Source organism: Podarcis bocagei (genome assembly GCF_964188305.1).
Source record: "Podarcis bocagei genome assembly, chromosome: 1".
Taxonomy (NCBI): domain Eukaryota; kingdom Metazoa; phylum Chordata; class Lepidosauria; order Squamata; family Lacertidae; genus Podarcis; species Podarcis bocagei.
Window position 1 is genome coordinate 23,088,766 of NC_138125.1, and position 17,114 is coordinate 23,105,879.

General features: G+C 45.4%; 1 protein-coding gene across 1 annotated transcript in view; it reads left to right on the forward strand.

The window, feature by feature from the left end:
- Positions 1-6,798: 6,798 nt before the first annotated feature.
- The window catches only part of ITPK1 (inositol-tetrakisphosphate 1-kinase), a 138,518-nt gene continuing 128,202 nt past the window's right edge, over positions 6,799-17,114 (forward strand). The window contains exon 1 of the mRNA XM_081174075.1: positions 6,799-7,913. Within this exon, the coding sequence (XP_081030201.1) occupies positions 7,819-7,913 (95 nt within the window). The 5' untranslated portion in view covers positions 6,799-7,818. The remainder of the gene's footprint in view (positions 7,914-17,114) is intronic.

Below are 17,114 nucleotides of genomic sequence, written 5' to 3' on the forward strand. Positions count from 1 at the left end.
TACACAGGTTTTTAGCAAGTGCCCTACAGTGAAGGCACCTGCCTGACGTCAACAGTCAGGTGTACCAGATTGTGGGTGCTGCCCCAGTAAAAGATCATTTTATTAAAAATGCTGAACAGGTATTATGAGGCGTCTGCAACAGTGCCAGTTTGGCAGATTAGAACAGTCAAGTGGGCATATATGGGTAAGATTTTGTGTGCTGTTAAAAGGCAGTAAATTGTACAGAATTTATTGTTACCCGGTATATTTTTAATGTTTTAAAAATATTGCTATATTTATGGGTAAGGGAGATTAAATTTGGATTTTATGCCTCAGGGTATTATTATTATTATTAATTATTATTATTATCAGCAGCAGCAGCAGCATCAACAACAATTTATATGCCTCCCATCTGACTGGGTTCAACAACAACAACAATTTATATGCCTCCCATCTGACTGGGTTGTCCCAGCCACTCTGGGCGGCTTCCAACAAATTATAAAACCGCAATAAAACATTTAAAACTTCCCTATACAGAGCTGCCTTCAGACATCTTCTAAAAGTCAGATGGTTGCTTCTTTCCTTGACATCTAATCAGATATTATAGACCTGTTCTGGAGAAGACTGTGTTCACTCAGAGGAGGGTGGCTGATTTGGTGGTACAGTCATACCTTGGGTTAAAGTCGCTTCAGGTTGAGCCTTTTCAGGTTACGCTCCGCGGCAACCCAGAAGTAATGGAACGCGTTCCTTCCGGGTTTTGCTGCTTGCGCATGTGCAGACGCTCAAAATGACGTCACGCGCATGCGCAGAAGCGGCGAATCGCAACACGCGCAGGCGCGGGTTGCATTCTTCTCAGGATGCGAACGGGGCTCCGGAACGGATCCCATTCCCATCCAGAGGTACCACTGTATTTTCTAATGCAGCCTTCACCATGCTAATGCCTTCCACATGCGTTGGACTACAACTCCCATCAGCTCTGGAAGCTTATAGTTTGATGAAGGGTGTTCTAAGAACTCTTCAATTCCTCAATTCCCATTTTCCAATAAATCCAGCATGCTCATTCTACCAGAATAAACATATAGTACAAACCCTTGAAACCAGGCTCTTTAGTCACCTTGGATGATATCCAAGTAATACTCAGAGTAGACCCATTTAAATTAACAAACATGACATTTAAAGCACCATGTGGTCGCTTTAAATAGCCATGATTTCCCCCAAAGAATTCTAGGAGCAGTGGTTTGTTAAGGGTGCTGAGCAGCGCCGGCTCACCCACGAGGCAAGGTGCAGCCAACGCTTCGGGCGGCAGGAGGCACAGGGGCAGCAGATCCCGATGCAGATCTTTATTCCTGCCTTGTTCATGATGTAGATTTTCACTTGCCGCTTCTTCCCTGGCAGGGAGAGGAGCGCCATTTTGTGGTTCGCCTCAGGTGCCAAAATGTCTTGAGCCGGCCCTGGTGCTGAGAGTTATTTGGAGAACCTCTTTCCCCTTTCCAGAGTGGTTTAACAATCAATCTCTCTTCACAGGGAACTCTTGAGAAGTGTAGCTCTGCGAGGGGAACAGGGCGGGAAGCCATGACCATTCAAAGTGTTTTATTATAGTGCTTGAAAGGTATGGTGTGAACGTGGCCTAAATTGCATTGATTTCAATGTGACTCCTCTTGAGGGGGATTTAGTGGGATGCAGCCTGGCCACCAAGCACCACCTGTAGAAAAAGCACAATGGCATTTCCGCACTCCTGCCTTGGGAAGCTCTGTGTGAACCGCTGCCACTCACGTCCTCGACTTTCCCCTTAATGCAAACAGCACCTCCAGGGCTTCTTCCACATGCATGAGGCTTATCACAATGTTCCATCACCTGCCTCCCACCAACTTTCCCCATTCGTACCCTTTCATTCCTGGAAGAAATGGAGCCAGAGACTGTCAGCTTAGTACTGTTAGTGAGTCACACCCAGTTTTGTGACTCAGCAGCACCTAACTCAGCATCTTTGGATCTGTTTCCTGCTAGGGCACTGCGGGCCACCGGAAGTGTAATAGCAGGCTGCAGGAGGAAATGAGAGGAGCACATGCTCAGCTTTGGAGAAATCTATCCATTTCAATTTCACTCTGTTTCTCCTTCTCCCAGTCTATGTCCGCCACATTCCTGCATCAGTTTGCATATCTTGTTTACAGAAGAACCTCATGAAAATTTGTTAGCATTTTAGCATTCTTTGTACTATGCTGTATATGTTTTTTTGCTAATGTGCACATTTTTTTGCAAGCAATGTTCCCTAATTTTATGCATGTATGCCAGGGGTGCCTTGAATGATGCTCAGGGCTGCCACAGGCAACACTGGCCTCTGTTCCTCTTTCCTTCCCTCCCTCCTCTGATGCCTTATCGCATCTCTGCCTCCAAAAGGCTTGCGTGGCTCTTTGTTGCAGCAGCCCTGGCTACAAGCTCCCCAGGCAAATGGTGCCTCTGGGGCTGGCCAGAGAAGAGGAGAGGGGGGCTGAGCAAACACTTTACAAGGGAGGGTGTTTGAAAAGGGGTGAGGGGCTGCCAGCTTTGCACGCAAGGGGTGACATAACTGGGCTTCTGAGGCTTCCGGAACACATTTTCCCCCAGGGGAGCTGCAGAAAGAATGTACTTGGTCAAAGGAGCCATGAGACTCAAAAAAGTTGTAAACCTCTGATATATGCTATTCTCACCAGTATTTGTATCTACTGTTTGATAGAAAAGGAAATCTCCAAGGCATTTACATGAATTACGATGAGAAAAATAAATTCAAATTAAAAATAAAGCAAGAACATTCAGAGATTCTTTTTAAATAAAAACAGAATATAGCATTTCCCCTTATTCCTCTTGTTTATTTATTTATTTAACAAAATCTATATACTGCTTGACTGTATAAAATAAAACAATGAAAATTGTTGATAAAAACCAGGTCAAAAATATGTGTTAAAAGATTATTAAAATCAGCAGTAACTAAAATAAGATTAAAACATGCAAATGTCTACGTGTCTGCTTAGGCTTTGATGTATTACAGTATTTTAATATATTTTTTGGAAGCCGTCCAGGGTGGCTGGGGAGGCCCAGCCAGATGGGTGGGGTATAAATAATAAATTATTATTATTATTATTAGGCTTGCCTATCAGAGTGGCTGCGGAAACCCAGCCAGATGGCAGATGGGCAAAGTATGAATAACATAATAAGAATAATATTTTAAAAAAATTAAGCAGGCACTGAAAAGAGTACAGTGAAGGCACCTGTCTTATATCAATAGGCAGGGAGTTCCAAAGTGTGCGGTACTGCCACACAAACAGATTGTTTTCTATAAGTGTGGAAGGAGTATTACGTGGCACCTGTAAGTGATCCTGCAAGTTAACTGATCTTAAGCTGTTGAGGGCTTTACATACGAATAGTTACACCTTGGCATTGGCTATAATTTTAAGACTGAATGGGGTAATAAAAGTAACTCTGCACCTGATCAAAGACATTTCACCGCCTTACTTCACATCATGTTTCAGGAGGTGTTGAAAACCTCTCCCCCCACCTTTCCCCATCATTTCATTTATTAATTGCTTCCTACAAGGCATTTACAATATAATAAAATATTGTTACGGTTTGGCGGAGTTAAGCTTGGGTGTGATGATTCTTCCAAATCCTGGATCCAGTAAATGTTAAACTATAAGCCAGGCTAGCTTTCATTAAGAGAACAAAGGATTAAAGGGGCTCGGTGCAATACAAAAAAATGGGCTTGGCCCCCTCCCTCAATGGACAAAGCCAGAGTTTGGAGTAGAATTTTTGGGATGTGATGTGGAGAGAGAATTTTAGAAAGATGAAATTCGCATTCATTGCCCAAATTTGCCTATGGCCTTGTGGTGTCTGCAAGGAATGTGACCTGAAAAAAGTTACAATACACGACTGATTCGGATGCTACTTTTAAAGGTGTGTGTGTGTGTGTGTGTGTGTCCATTGCCACACTCCTTCTGCATCTCAGCCCAATCCCCACCACCGCCTTGGAGAAAGAGCAAATTATTTTTAAATTATTATTATTTATTCAATTTATATACCACGCTTTCTCTAAAGATCCCAGGACGGTGCCCAACATTGAGAACATAATTTACGCAGCATAAGAATAAAACCACAATAATAAAATAATTAAAAAGAAGAACAGGTTCTGCCCCCTACACTGAACAGGTCATAGAATGGCTGAAGACCTGGGTAAAGAGGAATGTTTTCTCCTGGCGCCTACAGACATGTAATGATGGCAGCAGGCGAGCCTCTCTGGGAAGAGCATTCCATTGACGGGGAGCCACCACAGAAAAAGCCCGTTCTCATGTTGCTACCCTCTGAACCTCTCGGGGAGAGGAGAAATAGAGAAGGGCCTCCGATGACAATTGCAGGGCCTAGGGCTGGGCAGTGGCGTAGCGTGGGGGGTGCAGGGGGGGCCGGCCGCACCGGGCGCAACATCTGGGGGTTAGGGTTAGGGGGCGCAAATCCACGGGTTAGGGGGCGCAAATCCACGGGTTAGGGGGCGCAAATTACTTGCCTTGCCCCGGGTGCAACCCACGCTACGCCACTGGGGCTGGGGCTGGACACATCAAAGAAGCGTTTCAGTTAAACGCGTTGCTAACTTTGTATGAGAAATTGGGTAAGCAAAACACGGAACTCCACAGCACCATCTGGTGTCACAGTGTTAGAATGCATAAACAACACATATAAAGCGTTTTTTCTTTGCCAGTGTAGCTGAGTCCCAGGTCACTTTGTATGGGGAGAGGTGGTCCTTAAGGTATTGAGGTCCTGAGCTGTGTAAGGCTTGATAGTTCAGCACCAGCATTTTGAATTGGGCCCGGAAACTGACAGCCAGTGCAATTAGTGGGTAGGAACAGGTTGCCCTCATTCGACTGCACTCCTCCTCTAGATTAGAAAAGGACAGGCAAGCACGCAGCAATGGTAAAAGGACTGGTGCCCCCCCCCAATTGCTGATGTGTAGGCCTTGACACATGCTTGAGGATGCTGATGTCTGGCACTGACTCTGCACTCTACACATGCTTAGCAGCAGCTGATGTCTCAGTGTGGAACTGGTGTGTGTGTGTGCTTGGAGCTCTTAATGAGCCTCCTAAGCATCAAATCCTAGGGGACAAGTTCTATTTGGACCCTAATAATAATAATAATAATAATATTTATATGCCACCTATCTGACTGGGTTGCTTCAGCCACTCTGAGCGGCTCCCAGCAAAATATTAAAAACACAGTAAAACATCAACCATTAAAAACTTCCCTGAACAGGGCTGCCTTCAGATGTCTTCTAAAAGTCAAATAGTTGTTTATCTGTTTGACATCTGATGGTGATACCTAGGCGTCATGACCTGGGACCCAGGTGGATGTCCTGGCCAGGAAGTATGTCAGAACTCCCAGCACACACACAGCTATGCTCCCATCCTCTGTCACAGATCATGTTTCCGATACACAACTGACCTTAGCCTGCTCTTTCCACGACACTGAATGTATTTATTTGGCTAAAAAGGACCAGAATTATTTCCAGACCTCCTTTGTAGGGTAACAATGGGAGGGGGTTCCACAGGGCGGGCGCCACCACCAAGAAGGCCCTCTGCCAGCTTCCCTGTAGCAGTTCCCTATAAAATATTTGAGGCCATTCCTTCCCCTCAAGTTGATCGACATTGCCATTCAAATGATGTGTGTGCGATTATGTGGGGCAGGGTTTACCTGGGATCCCCAATATTTTATTCAAGTTGGCACCCTGCCCCCCAGTTACTCTTTCCAGGCGGCATGGTTTGTCTATAATTGGGGGGAGTCAATGGTACACATGTATTTTATTAAGAGGAGGCACCTCAAAGAATCATAGAAGAGACCACGAGGGTCATCTTGTCCAAGCTGCTACAATGCAGGAATCTTTTTGCCTACATGGGGCTTGAACCCACAACCCTGGTCATAGCCAGAATTTTTGTTGGAGGGGGAGACTTTTGTTAGGGGGTGCAGTTGCCCCCTGGCTATGCCCATGCCCTGAGATTAAGTCTCATGCTCCACACATGGCTTGTCTAAAATTGGGGTGAGTCAATGGTACTTCACGGCCCTCAGGGCGAGTGTGTGTGTATGTAATCTATCTGAACTTGCTTCCTGTCACATGGGCGTAGCGGGGTGGGGGTTGGGGAACAGAGATCCCCCAAATCAAGTAAATAAATGAAAATATTTGATTACTGACAATTGCGTTGCAGATAGCAGACCCTCCAAGTGTTCCTATTTTCCAGGGACAGTCCCCGATTTACAGAAGCCGTCCCAGTTTCTAATTTGATCCCGAAATGTCCCCTTTTCTTTAGGCCGCCCCTATTTTTATAGAAGAAATGTTGGAGGGTATGGAGTTATCCGACCCACAAGCTGTCTGAAGGCAGCCCTGTATAGGGAAGTGTTGTTTTTTTTAAAAAAAGTTTAATGTTTTGATATATGTTGGACGCTGCCCAGAGTGGCTGGGGCAACCCAGTCAGATGGGTGGGGTATAAATAATAAAATTATGATGATGGCATGGGACGTCCCTATTTTCATCAAAGAAATGTGGGAGGGTATGAGATAACTCGCTTCTGCCCCCCAACATAAAGCCTGCCCCCGCCCCATAAAATAAACCCTGGCCATGGCCATGTGCTGCCACAGTGGGAGAAGAAGAGCCGCTCTGCACGAGCTCAGAGGCACCCTCGCCACCCCGGGGTGGGGGCAAAGAACACAGGAACCCTCCGCAGAGGCGGCGAGGGGAGGCACCGGGGTCTCTTTTAAAAGTCTGCCCGTGCCGGGCGAGCAGCCCCCGGTGACCTCCGCGGGGGTTTCATCCGAGGAAGCGGCACGCCGCTGTCCGCGCAGCGCTGCCCCCTGCCGGCGCCGTCGATTCCCGGGCCCCGTTTCCTTCCTTCTCCTTCCCCCTTTGGCTCCGGCGACGTCGATCCGAAGCGAGGCGAGCTGGTTTCCCCTTGCGGAGGCCGGCCGCGTCCCCGGGCTCTCCGGCCCCGCTGAGCCCCCGCTTGAGGGCGTGTCCTCCCGGCGCCCCCCAACCTTTCGCTGTTGGCCGGGGGCGGCGAGAGGAGGAGACCGGCGTCGCGGGAGGAAGTGGAAGCGGCGGCGAATAGCGGGCAGGCGGAGAAGGCTTTGCAAGCAGCCGCGCACCGAGGAGGCTCCGGAGACTCGCCCGCTTTGCCCGGGTCTTTCCCGTCCAGGCTCCGGGTTCCCGCCGCCTCGGGCCATCGCGGCTCCTGGGAGGCGGGAGGCGGCGGCAAGCAAGCAGCAGCTAGCCTCCGCCTCCGCCTCGGCGCCTGCTCCATTATAAAACGGGCAGGGGAGGAAGGAGAAGCCGGAGAGGCTCTTCCCGTCGCCTCGGAGCCTTCCGGGATTCGCCTCGCCGCCGAGGGGCCTGCAGAAAAGGGTTGCACCCAACTTGCTGCTTGCTGCTGCTGCTGGAGGATCTGAGCCCTGCAAGAAGCCCTTTGGCGGGGCGAAGTTTCCGGATGGCTGCTGAGAGATTTCCCTCCCTGCCCATCCCCGCCTCCCTCTCCAGGGGTCCTGCTGCTTAAAAGGAGCGAAATCCCAAATAGATGTGAAGCAGGAAGCTTAGAGACCTGCCCTTCCCCTCCCCCTCCAGAGTGCCCAGGCACCCGAGAAAGACTGAATGGGTGTCCTGTAGAGACAGACACGCGCGTGCATATATAGAGATATATGCAGATTTCTAAGTGAGTGCCTGCATCTTTTTCCTTTTTCCATACGGGGTGCCTTTCCCGACGCGCGCGCACCCTCCTGCTCCTCCTCCTCTTCTTTTTTTTCAAAAGAATAACTTGCTCCAGGGTGCAAGTGGAAGGGAAGATGCAGACGTTTCTGAAAGGGAAAAGGGTTGGCTATTGGCTGAGCGAGAAGAAAATCAAGAAGCTGAATTTCCAGGCGTTCGCAGAGCTTTGCAGGTAAGGAGCGAGGATCGGCGGTTTATTATGCTGTGTGTGTGTGTTTGTGACAAAAGAACCTTCCTTTCCCTTTTCTCTGGGACTCTTCTTTAACTTGGCACTTGAGCATCCCTCCCTGTTGATGTGACGGGCCTCTTGCTCCTTAATCACCATCGTCTGGTGAGCAAATTGAAGGAGCAGTTGCACAGTGCAGCTTGGCTTAGAACCTCGGTAATTGCCAGTTGGGAAATCCAGCCTTACAAATCATAACAACACCCTGATCAAGGTGAAAAAAAAAAGGAAAAGTGCCCAAAGCCATGATGATGTGAAAAGCTTATAATTTGCTTGGCTTCCTCTCCACCCCCACCACCCCTCTCCTGATTCACCAAAAACAGATGGGATATAATGTGCGGCTTTGGGGATTATGTAGACATGTGCAAGTTTCCTGAATAACATATTGAGGAAAGTTGCAGCCACGCTTGTTGTTGCTTGCGAATTACCTGCGGCGTAAATGCTCTCGTAGGTAAACTGGTCCACCGAGGCAGTTTCCTAAACACTGGAGTAGGCAAAAATGACAGAATGTTGGTAAGCTCTCTAATGGAGCGAGCCACATACATCTGAATAACTAATACACTGCCTCACTCAGTTTTGCCTTCCTGGACCAAGCATCTTTTTGCAATGACAGCCTCATCTCCCTTCTCCTTTGGAAAGTGCAGCCGTGGAAAGGGTTCTCTCCCAAGCCAAGATGGGCCTAAACGTTGTAAGAGCCTTTTTGCAGAAACCTAAAGAATGTGAAAGGCACTTCAGGGTCTCTCTTCGCTTTGCTGTTTGGGAGTTCGATTAAACCTCCATTTGCATGCTCCTGTTCAAAGACTTCTAGGACTTATTAATGGAGAAAGCAAGACAGACTCTTGCTTTGGGTTGAGAACCAAAATGGTAACATAATGGTTCGTGCTACTAAGAACTGAAGAAATGAATGAGCCGATTGTCTTGGTATATAACACAAGGTTGAGTTATATAGTGGTCTCGCTGAAGACAGTGGGGGGTTTCATACGGCTATTTGGGAGACTTCTTGAATGGTTAAACACTATTTTATTTTATTTTTTGCCAGCTGTAATAAGTTGTTTTTCAAAGGTGGCCGTTTTCCATGACTTCTGTTATGTGTGGCTGCAGCTCTGTTCAGCCACTGTTCTGTGCTGCTTATTACCCTTGTCTTGACCTGAATTCCCCAAATCAAATATTCCAGATAATATTTTAAGTTAAAAACAAGCGAGAACAATCAAATCTTTATTCATAAACACCCAGACAACAGTCTGACCGTGTTGCTAATCCAAGGGTACTTTCTTTGCTCCTTTAACAAAAAAGAAAGAAAAAGGGAGAGATTTCATCTGTTTGACTATACTGTCTAAGCAGTATCTCCAAGTCTTTTTGTCTCAAAATGCAATGCATGAACTTCCTCAGTGCTTTCTGCAAGGCTCTAGCAAAATTCTGGGGGTAGTTGGCGTTGTTCCCCCTCCTGCTGCATCGCAAGTTTATGGAGGAGAAGATATTCAATTAGATGTGAGCATCTGGGAACCTGAGCAGATCCTAGCTGTGTGAGCAGAGTGCCCTATGAGGGTATGCCAAAGGAATTTGATGTCCTCCCAAGTCGAAGGAAAGCCTTTTGGGTTACTTACGCAACTCGACATGTCCTAGAACATAGAAATACTTGACTTGTGCTGAATGAGACCATTGGTCCGGCTAGTTTGGTACTGTCTATGCTAGCCTGCGCCAACCCAGTGTTCTGCATGTTTTGGATTGCAACCCTTGTCAGCCCCAACCAGAATGGGCAGTGTCAAGGATGTTGGCGATTTGTAGTTTAAGACAGCCAGAGGACACCAGATTGGGAAGGCTGTGGGCTCTCCGGGATTTCAGACTTTCCTTTCCTTTTTAATTTGTTTTAAGTGTGAACATTTAATGATGTGGACTTAAAAACACAATGTGTTTTAAAACGCAAGTGCAACACAAGACAAGTTTGAATAGTATAGACAGTATATATCCAGCCCCATTGGCCTGTCGCGATGGCGAGCAGACTGGGGAAAAGTCGTCCCTTTCCGGATATAGCAAGGCCCGTGGGTCTGGCTACTTTGCAAGGAGTGCTGCAAACTCCCATGATGTGTTTAGCCCCCGTAACATGGGAAAGCGATTAAACCCCGGTTGCATCTAATAAGCAGTAGCAAGGGGCAGGCATGACAAGGGGAGGCAGTGGTAGAGTGGAATTTTAGAATTTATACTCAAAGTAACAGGAATCCTGCACTTAATAAGATAGGCAGGGTGCGTATATTTTGTTACTGAGAAAATAATTTACTAGTTCAGACATTGCTGGAGCCCCCCTGCACCCCGGCTGCTAGTTAATGGTAGATTTGATGCAAAGTTGCATTGTGGCCACCTGAATTCTTCCACGATTCCCATCTGTTTTTTAGGAGATAGCAAACCTCCTCTAGCCCCATCCCCTTGCTGAATATATTATGAGTTGAGTTTGACCATTTATTATAATTTGTCCAGTATGTTTCTATGTCCTGTATCAAAGCATACAATCTCCTCAAGGTGTAGGTAGGGTTTTCTCCAGTCTCTGAGCAGTTCTCATGTAACTTATATTGAGAGTGATTGCATGAGCCCCTTATTTTGCTCAGCTGAGATGTCACAGTCCCTTATTTCCAAACTATGGTTTGGTGATCAGGGAACAGCACACTGTGGGTTCTTGTGCACCCTTTTATGAATGATTTCCCTCCTATCTTTTCCATCGTTTACTGTAACAGTAGCTTAGTGTTACATATATATTGTGGCTAAATATGGCTTGATTTAACCAGGATTGCCCCAAACCGTGGTTTGGAGATCCATGTCAAAACCTTGGTTCCAAATCATGGTTTGAAAGCCCAGTCTAATGCCAATCAACATAGTTCTTTTAGGGTCATGAGTACAGTATGTAACTAGCTATAATGACTGTGCTCTGTCTCCACCTTCAGAGACAGCCATGTTTCTTACTACAAGTTGACCAATGCACTCAACACCTGCATCTTCAGCATGATTCCTGATTCCATTGCATCTTACTTCCCCAAAGCTGATGAGTACTCCTTCTTATGGTCCCTTAGTCCCTATTACTTCTGTCACCACCAGCTCCTCTTCCCAGGCTGCTTTTGGGTTCCAGCTTGTTATGAAGGAGAAGCAGGGCAGGTTAATAATAATAATAATAATAATAATAATAATAATAATAATAATAATAATAATAATAATTTATTATTTATACCCTGCCCATCTGGCTGGGTTTCCCCAGCCACTCTGAGCTGGCTTCCAACACAATATTAAAATACAGTAAAGCATCAAACATTAAAGGCTTCCCTAAAACAGGGGTGCCTTCAGATGTCTTCTAAAAGTCTGGTAGTTGTTGTTCTCTTTGACATCTGGTGGGAGGGCGTTCCACAGGGCGGGTGCCACTACCGAGAAGGCCCTCTGCCTGGTTCCCTGTAACTTGGCTTCTTGCAGTGAGGGAACCATCAGGCCCTTGGCACTGGACCTCAATGTCCAGGCAGAACGATGGGGGTGGAGACGCTCCTTCATTGGGTTGTGAAGGAACTATCGATCTGCATCTGCAGAGCATTTTCAGGTGAGATGTCACAAGTGCTTTTGAGCCTTGCTCGTTTCTGTAAACACATGCAATAGAAAATCTAAGAAAGGTATGTTAGCCTTGGATGTATACCTCTTGACCTGGTTGGAGACCCAGCCTGAAATTCCTACCGAAGTCACAAAATTCTCAGGAACAAGCAGGCCGCTTTGTCAGTCTCTTTATCTCTTAAGTAGGGAAGATCGGAGATAAGAACTGTAAAGTCAAGTTCTTCATACCAGGAAGTGTTATGTAAGTAAAACATTACTGACAACTCTGGTGTTTCCCCCGCTAGCACCTGAAAATTTAGGGACAGAGAGAGAGCTCGACATGGAAATATGATAGCAGCCTCACTAGCTTAAACATACCGTGGAAAAGTTACCCGAGAAGGCTCTTTAAAAAATAATAATGGAGGCAATTTTGATACACAGTTGGGGAAACTATTCAATGAGGTCGTATGAACCTCTTTGATTAATACTCTACTCTTTGCAAATCTTTGCAGAAGTATAACATGCACATGTCTACACTGATTTTTTATTTATTACAAATGTGTTTTGGTAGATAATCTCTGCAAAACTGCAGCATAGCCAACTGTTGCATTCCCAAGTGCAAGCTTGCAGTGTCTTTGACATGCACAAATCATGACTTGTCGTCATGGCAATCAATCTGGATGAACTGGATGAGAGGAGAAATCAGGGGGATTGGGGGAGCAGCCAACCATATGGAGGATGATCGTGTGTTTTGGCCCTCTTCTTGCAGAAGAGGGGGAACAGACAGTAGGAATATTTTTTGCAGCCTGTCAATTGCAGCTTCCGGTTCTGATTTGATAGAATCGTAGAGTTGGAAGGGATCCTGGGGGGTCATCTAGTCCAGCCCCCTTGCAATTCAGGAATCCTGCCTACAGCTGTCTCTGGTTGGGCTTGAACCAGCAGTCTTCTGGTAAACAGCCAGATGCACTGACTGATTGCTCCATGAGGATGATGGCTGTACTTTTGGAGTGTTGTTATGTTTTCTTTTATAGAGAGATTCAGTTTTCTTTTGTCAATTGTTCATAAGGAACCGAAGTTGGACTTCTGTCCCCGTCGTCTCCCCCCCCCCCCGCCAAAAGCATCTGTATCCCACTCTTCATCTGGAAAAGTCCCACCATGGCTTTTTAATAGGCTAGCCTCTATTTTTATTTATTTCTTTGCCAAGCTTTTTTAGAGAATTGATCTGATTCAGTGTTGGTCATTTGTTCTGTATATTATTGATTACCCAATAGAGATTCATCGGGCACCATTTGTTTTAACTTTTAAACCTTTGCTAAAAACCTTTCTATGCTGCCAGGTTTATGCAGACAATTAAGAGAGCATCTTCTGTAAAAAAAAAAAAAATTGGCTGATGATTTTTTGATATTTTGTATGTGGCTTTTATTGTATGTTTGCATGGTTATAAACATGTTTGATTTTTTTTTAATGATGTTGCAATATACAAGTCTTCTTTATAAATAAACATTATAAGTTGAAGATTTTAAAGTTCTATGATTTCACTGTATACCACCTTGACGTTGCATTTTATAAATAAATAAAAATAATTAGTAATTAAACATTGATTGGAATCTTGTATATGATATAAACTGGATTAGAAATTATTGCACATTGTGTGCCGAGCACTAGGGACAAGATGCCAAGCATTAGAAATTAGACTAATTACAATCTGCAGCATTAATCAGCGTTTTTATAGCTATGAAGTATATTGCATATCCTCCCAGGAATTCTCATTAACTTTCCCTTTCCATCCTGAACTTGCAGAGACTAGATAGTTGGTTTTTTTTCTCTGTCAGGTGCTTGCCACGTGCCAGTTAAGAGTTTATTTTTGATTCCAAAGTAAAAATTAAGCCCATTTAAGAACAGCGGCTCTTGTTCCCTAGGATGCTTTTTAATACTCGAGTATGAGCTGTAGATTGGATTAATGTATTTGCCTTAACCAGTTTTTAAGAACTGTGAGGTTTCTTGTGCTAGCTGTTAATTTGATTTTTGCAAGTTTTATATTAAAAGGTAGGGATGAAATGGTGCTACTAAATGTTTTGGTATGCTGATGCGCTAAGATTTGTTGATAATGCCGGCATCATAATACTAAGAGTTTAATGCTTGGTGTTAGTGCCTCCTGAACTCAAATTATCCGGAAGGGAGAGCCAGTAGGTAGAGAATTGGAAATGGATTTTGGAGAGTTGGGTTCCAGGCCGAGTGGTTAGCATGGAATTGTCATGCTTTGCTCACGTTTTACAGGGCAACCGTGTGACAACACCATCACCATGTCATTATTCTCATCTCATCTGTGGTTCGTTGTTTTTCCCCACACTGCAGAAAGTTATGACTTTTTTTCCAGAAAAATGGAAGAGCATTACAAATGTATCTCATTTTATCATACACCGCCATGTGAGGGCTGTGCAGCCTATAATTTTTTTGGGGGGGGTATCCAATGAAGTAGTTCCGCTATCCCAACGACTTTTGCCTGTGCGAGCGAAACTTTCCCTTCCTCTCTTCTCCCCGCACCCCCCATCTATTCTGGGTCCTCCCCCCAAACTCTTGGGAACAGATTTAGGAAGGGCATGAGGAGAGGGAGAAGAAGTTCTGTTGTGCAAGCAGAAACTCCTGTGCTAGCAGAAGCACTTTGTTAAACACTGCCCCTTTCAAAATAATGTTATTTTTTAAAAAATAATATCCTTTCTAATCGCCAGCCCTTAAACATATTACTGAAGTCTTTTATCTGCTGTATACAGAACAGCTCTATGCTTATGCAACAATTACATTTGCCACTGGTATGCTAGTGTTATATTAGTGTTTCCAGAAGTAAACAAGGAGAATATAAATAACAGACACTTAAATATGCAAATCTCTCTGAAACTTCATTTTTTGAGTTTAGTGCAGCCTGCCCTAAGTTTGCTTTAAGACATCAGTGAAAACCGTCCTTTATTGGCTTCATGTAATCTGTTGATTCGGTCCCTGCTCCTGCCAACCTAGCAGTTCAAAAGCACGTCAAAGTGCAAGTAGATAAATAGGTACCACTCTGGCGGGAAGGTAAACGGCGTTTCCGTGTGCTGCTCTGGTTCGCCAGAAGCAGCTTAGTCATGCTGGCCACATGACCTGGAAGCTGTACGCCAGCTCCCTTGGCCAATAAAGCAAGATGAGCGCCGCAACCCCAGAGTCGGCCACGACTGGACCTAATGTTCAGGGGGCCCTTTTACCTTTAATCTGTTGATTGTATACAATTTTGAAATCATTAGCTTTTCACCTCAGCCTTACCAGTGTGACTTCAGATGTGAGCTATGCTGAAATCAGTTTCTATCTCTTAGCTCAGTGATCTTCAACTCTGGGTGCACAGATGTTTTTGGACTACAACGCCCATCATTCCTTGCCAGCTTGGCCAGTGGCCAGGGATGATGGGAGTTGTAGTCCAACAAACATCTGGAGACCCAAGGTTGAAGAATGCTGCCTTAGCCTAATCTACTTCACAGGGCTGTTATGAGGATAAAGTATCATGCCACCTTTAGTTCCTTGTGTATAATTTTTTTAATTTTATTTTTTCAAAGGCACTGTGGTGGCTGTTCTTAACACCCTCGCCTCCCCAAAATGGTTGGGACTTGTGTATTGTCTGCTAGGGAATTAATGTTGGATGTGTATTGGTACCATGTAGTTAGTGATTAGTTATGCTGAGTCTAAGGGGGGGACCGCAGAATACCTGTGGAGGCAATACTCTGTCCCAAACATTTCAAAGACATAACTTTTGATTTATTTATTTTTTAAAAAAGAGGGGTTAAGGGGGATCAATTTGAGGAAGAGCACTGCAATATACTACGCATGGATTGATTTCCCTCTGTATGGAGTTCTTTTGAATTGTGACAAAGCAAGATCTCTGCAGCAGAGATGATGACCCTTTGAAACCTATTACGTTACAGTCTAATTTGGGAGCTGAGGTACAATAGGTTTAACACGGGGACAGCTCTTTCCTCACCTCTCTAAGGAAAGCTTTCAAATGGGTAGGCCGAAGCCTTTCAACATTTGCTTCACAAGAGCGCTCCCCCCCCCCCGCAGTTTCCAACAGCTGATATTCAGAAGCATTGCTTCCTCCGACTATGAGGCAGTGCATTGCCATCACGGCTTAGCATCATGTTGCTGGGAGGGAGGGCGGGACACCAGCAGTTAGGGCTGGGTGGTATCAAGTTTTCAACATGGTGATATATCGCCAGCTAAACATCGTGATATACTGATACAGCACGATGTCTGAAATAAGGATGGAACTACGGTAGAGGCATTGACTGGCTTCACGGTTTTCCCTGCATTGTGATTTTTGCATAGCACCCCCTCCCAATAATTCACGATATATTGCCAGATCAAAAATTATGAAACCGATATCAAGATATGGACTTCAAACCCGCTTTAGATGACATATCACCCTGCCTTAAAGCACACCATGACTCATGATGATGATAATTTATTATATATACCCCGCCTGTCTGGGTGGGTTTCCTCAGCCACTCTGGGCGGCTCCCACCAGAATATAAAAAATGCGACAAAACACCAGACATAAAAAACTTCCCTAAACAGGACCACCTTCAGATGTCTTCTAAAAGTCAGATAGTTGCCGGGACAAAAATTATGAAATCGATATCACAATAAGGATTTCAAACAGGTTTTGGATAGTATATTGATATATTGCCCAGCCCTACCAGTAAAATGGCTGGAATTGCCACTGCCGCGGGAATAAGTGGAGCATGCGTTTTCTCATCAAGTGCCATAAGGGTGTTTGAATTCCCGGCAGAAAAACGATCTGCAGTTGTGATGTGGTTGAATGAGGAGGGTGGGCCACAGCTCAGCAGTAGAGTATCTGCTTTGTAAGCAGAAGTTCCTAGGTTCCGCCCCCAAGTAGGGTTGAGAGAGGCCCCTTCGTGAAATCCTGGAGCGCTGTTGCCAGTCAGTGTAGAATAGACAATACTGGTATAAGCCAGCTTCCCATGGCTGGTATCTGAACTGAATGTGAAGCCAGTGCACTGAAGGGCACAGTCCATTTCTCTTCTTCCCCTGCTCTCTTGCCTAGGTTAGCCAGATCACCGCAGGTGGATGTGGGTGAAAGTTACAGACTGATGTCATTCTTCTGCCAAGAGTGAGAGGGAAACTGCAAGGAAAAAAACCCCGAGTCTCTGTTCCTCCTTCCTCTTGAAACCAGCCATTGTGTGCTTAGTCGGAACGGAACGTTTTCTCTGTAGTCATTATGAGAGCATAGGGTCAGCTGGCCGGATTTGAGACACAGGCCCTCAGTTGCTGACTGCTCCATTAGCATAAACATCTGCCGTAGCTTGGTGGTAGGGCACATGCTTCGCACACGAAACCTAGGAACCGGTCTTGTAGCAAATCAGACCATTGATCCCTCTAACTCAGTATTGTCAACACCGACTTGCACAATTTCTTCAAGGTCTTCCCTAGTCCTGCCTGAAGATGACAGGGATTGAACCCAGATGCATTTGCATGCAAAGCTGTACACTCTGCTGCTGAACGATAAGTACAGTGGTACCTCGGGTTACATACGCTTCAGGTTACAGATGC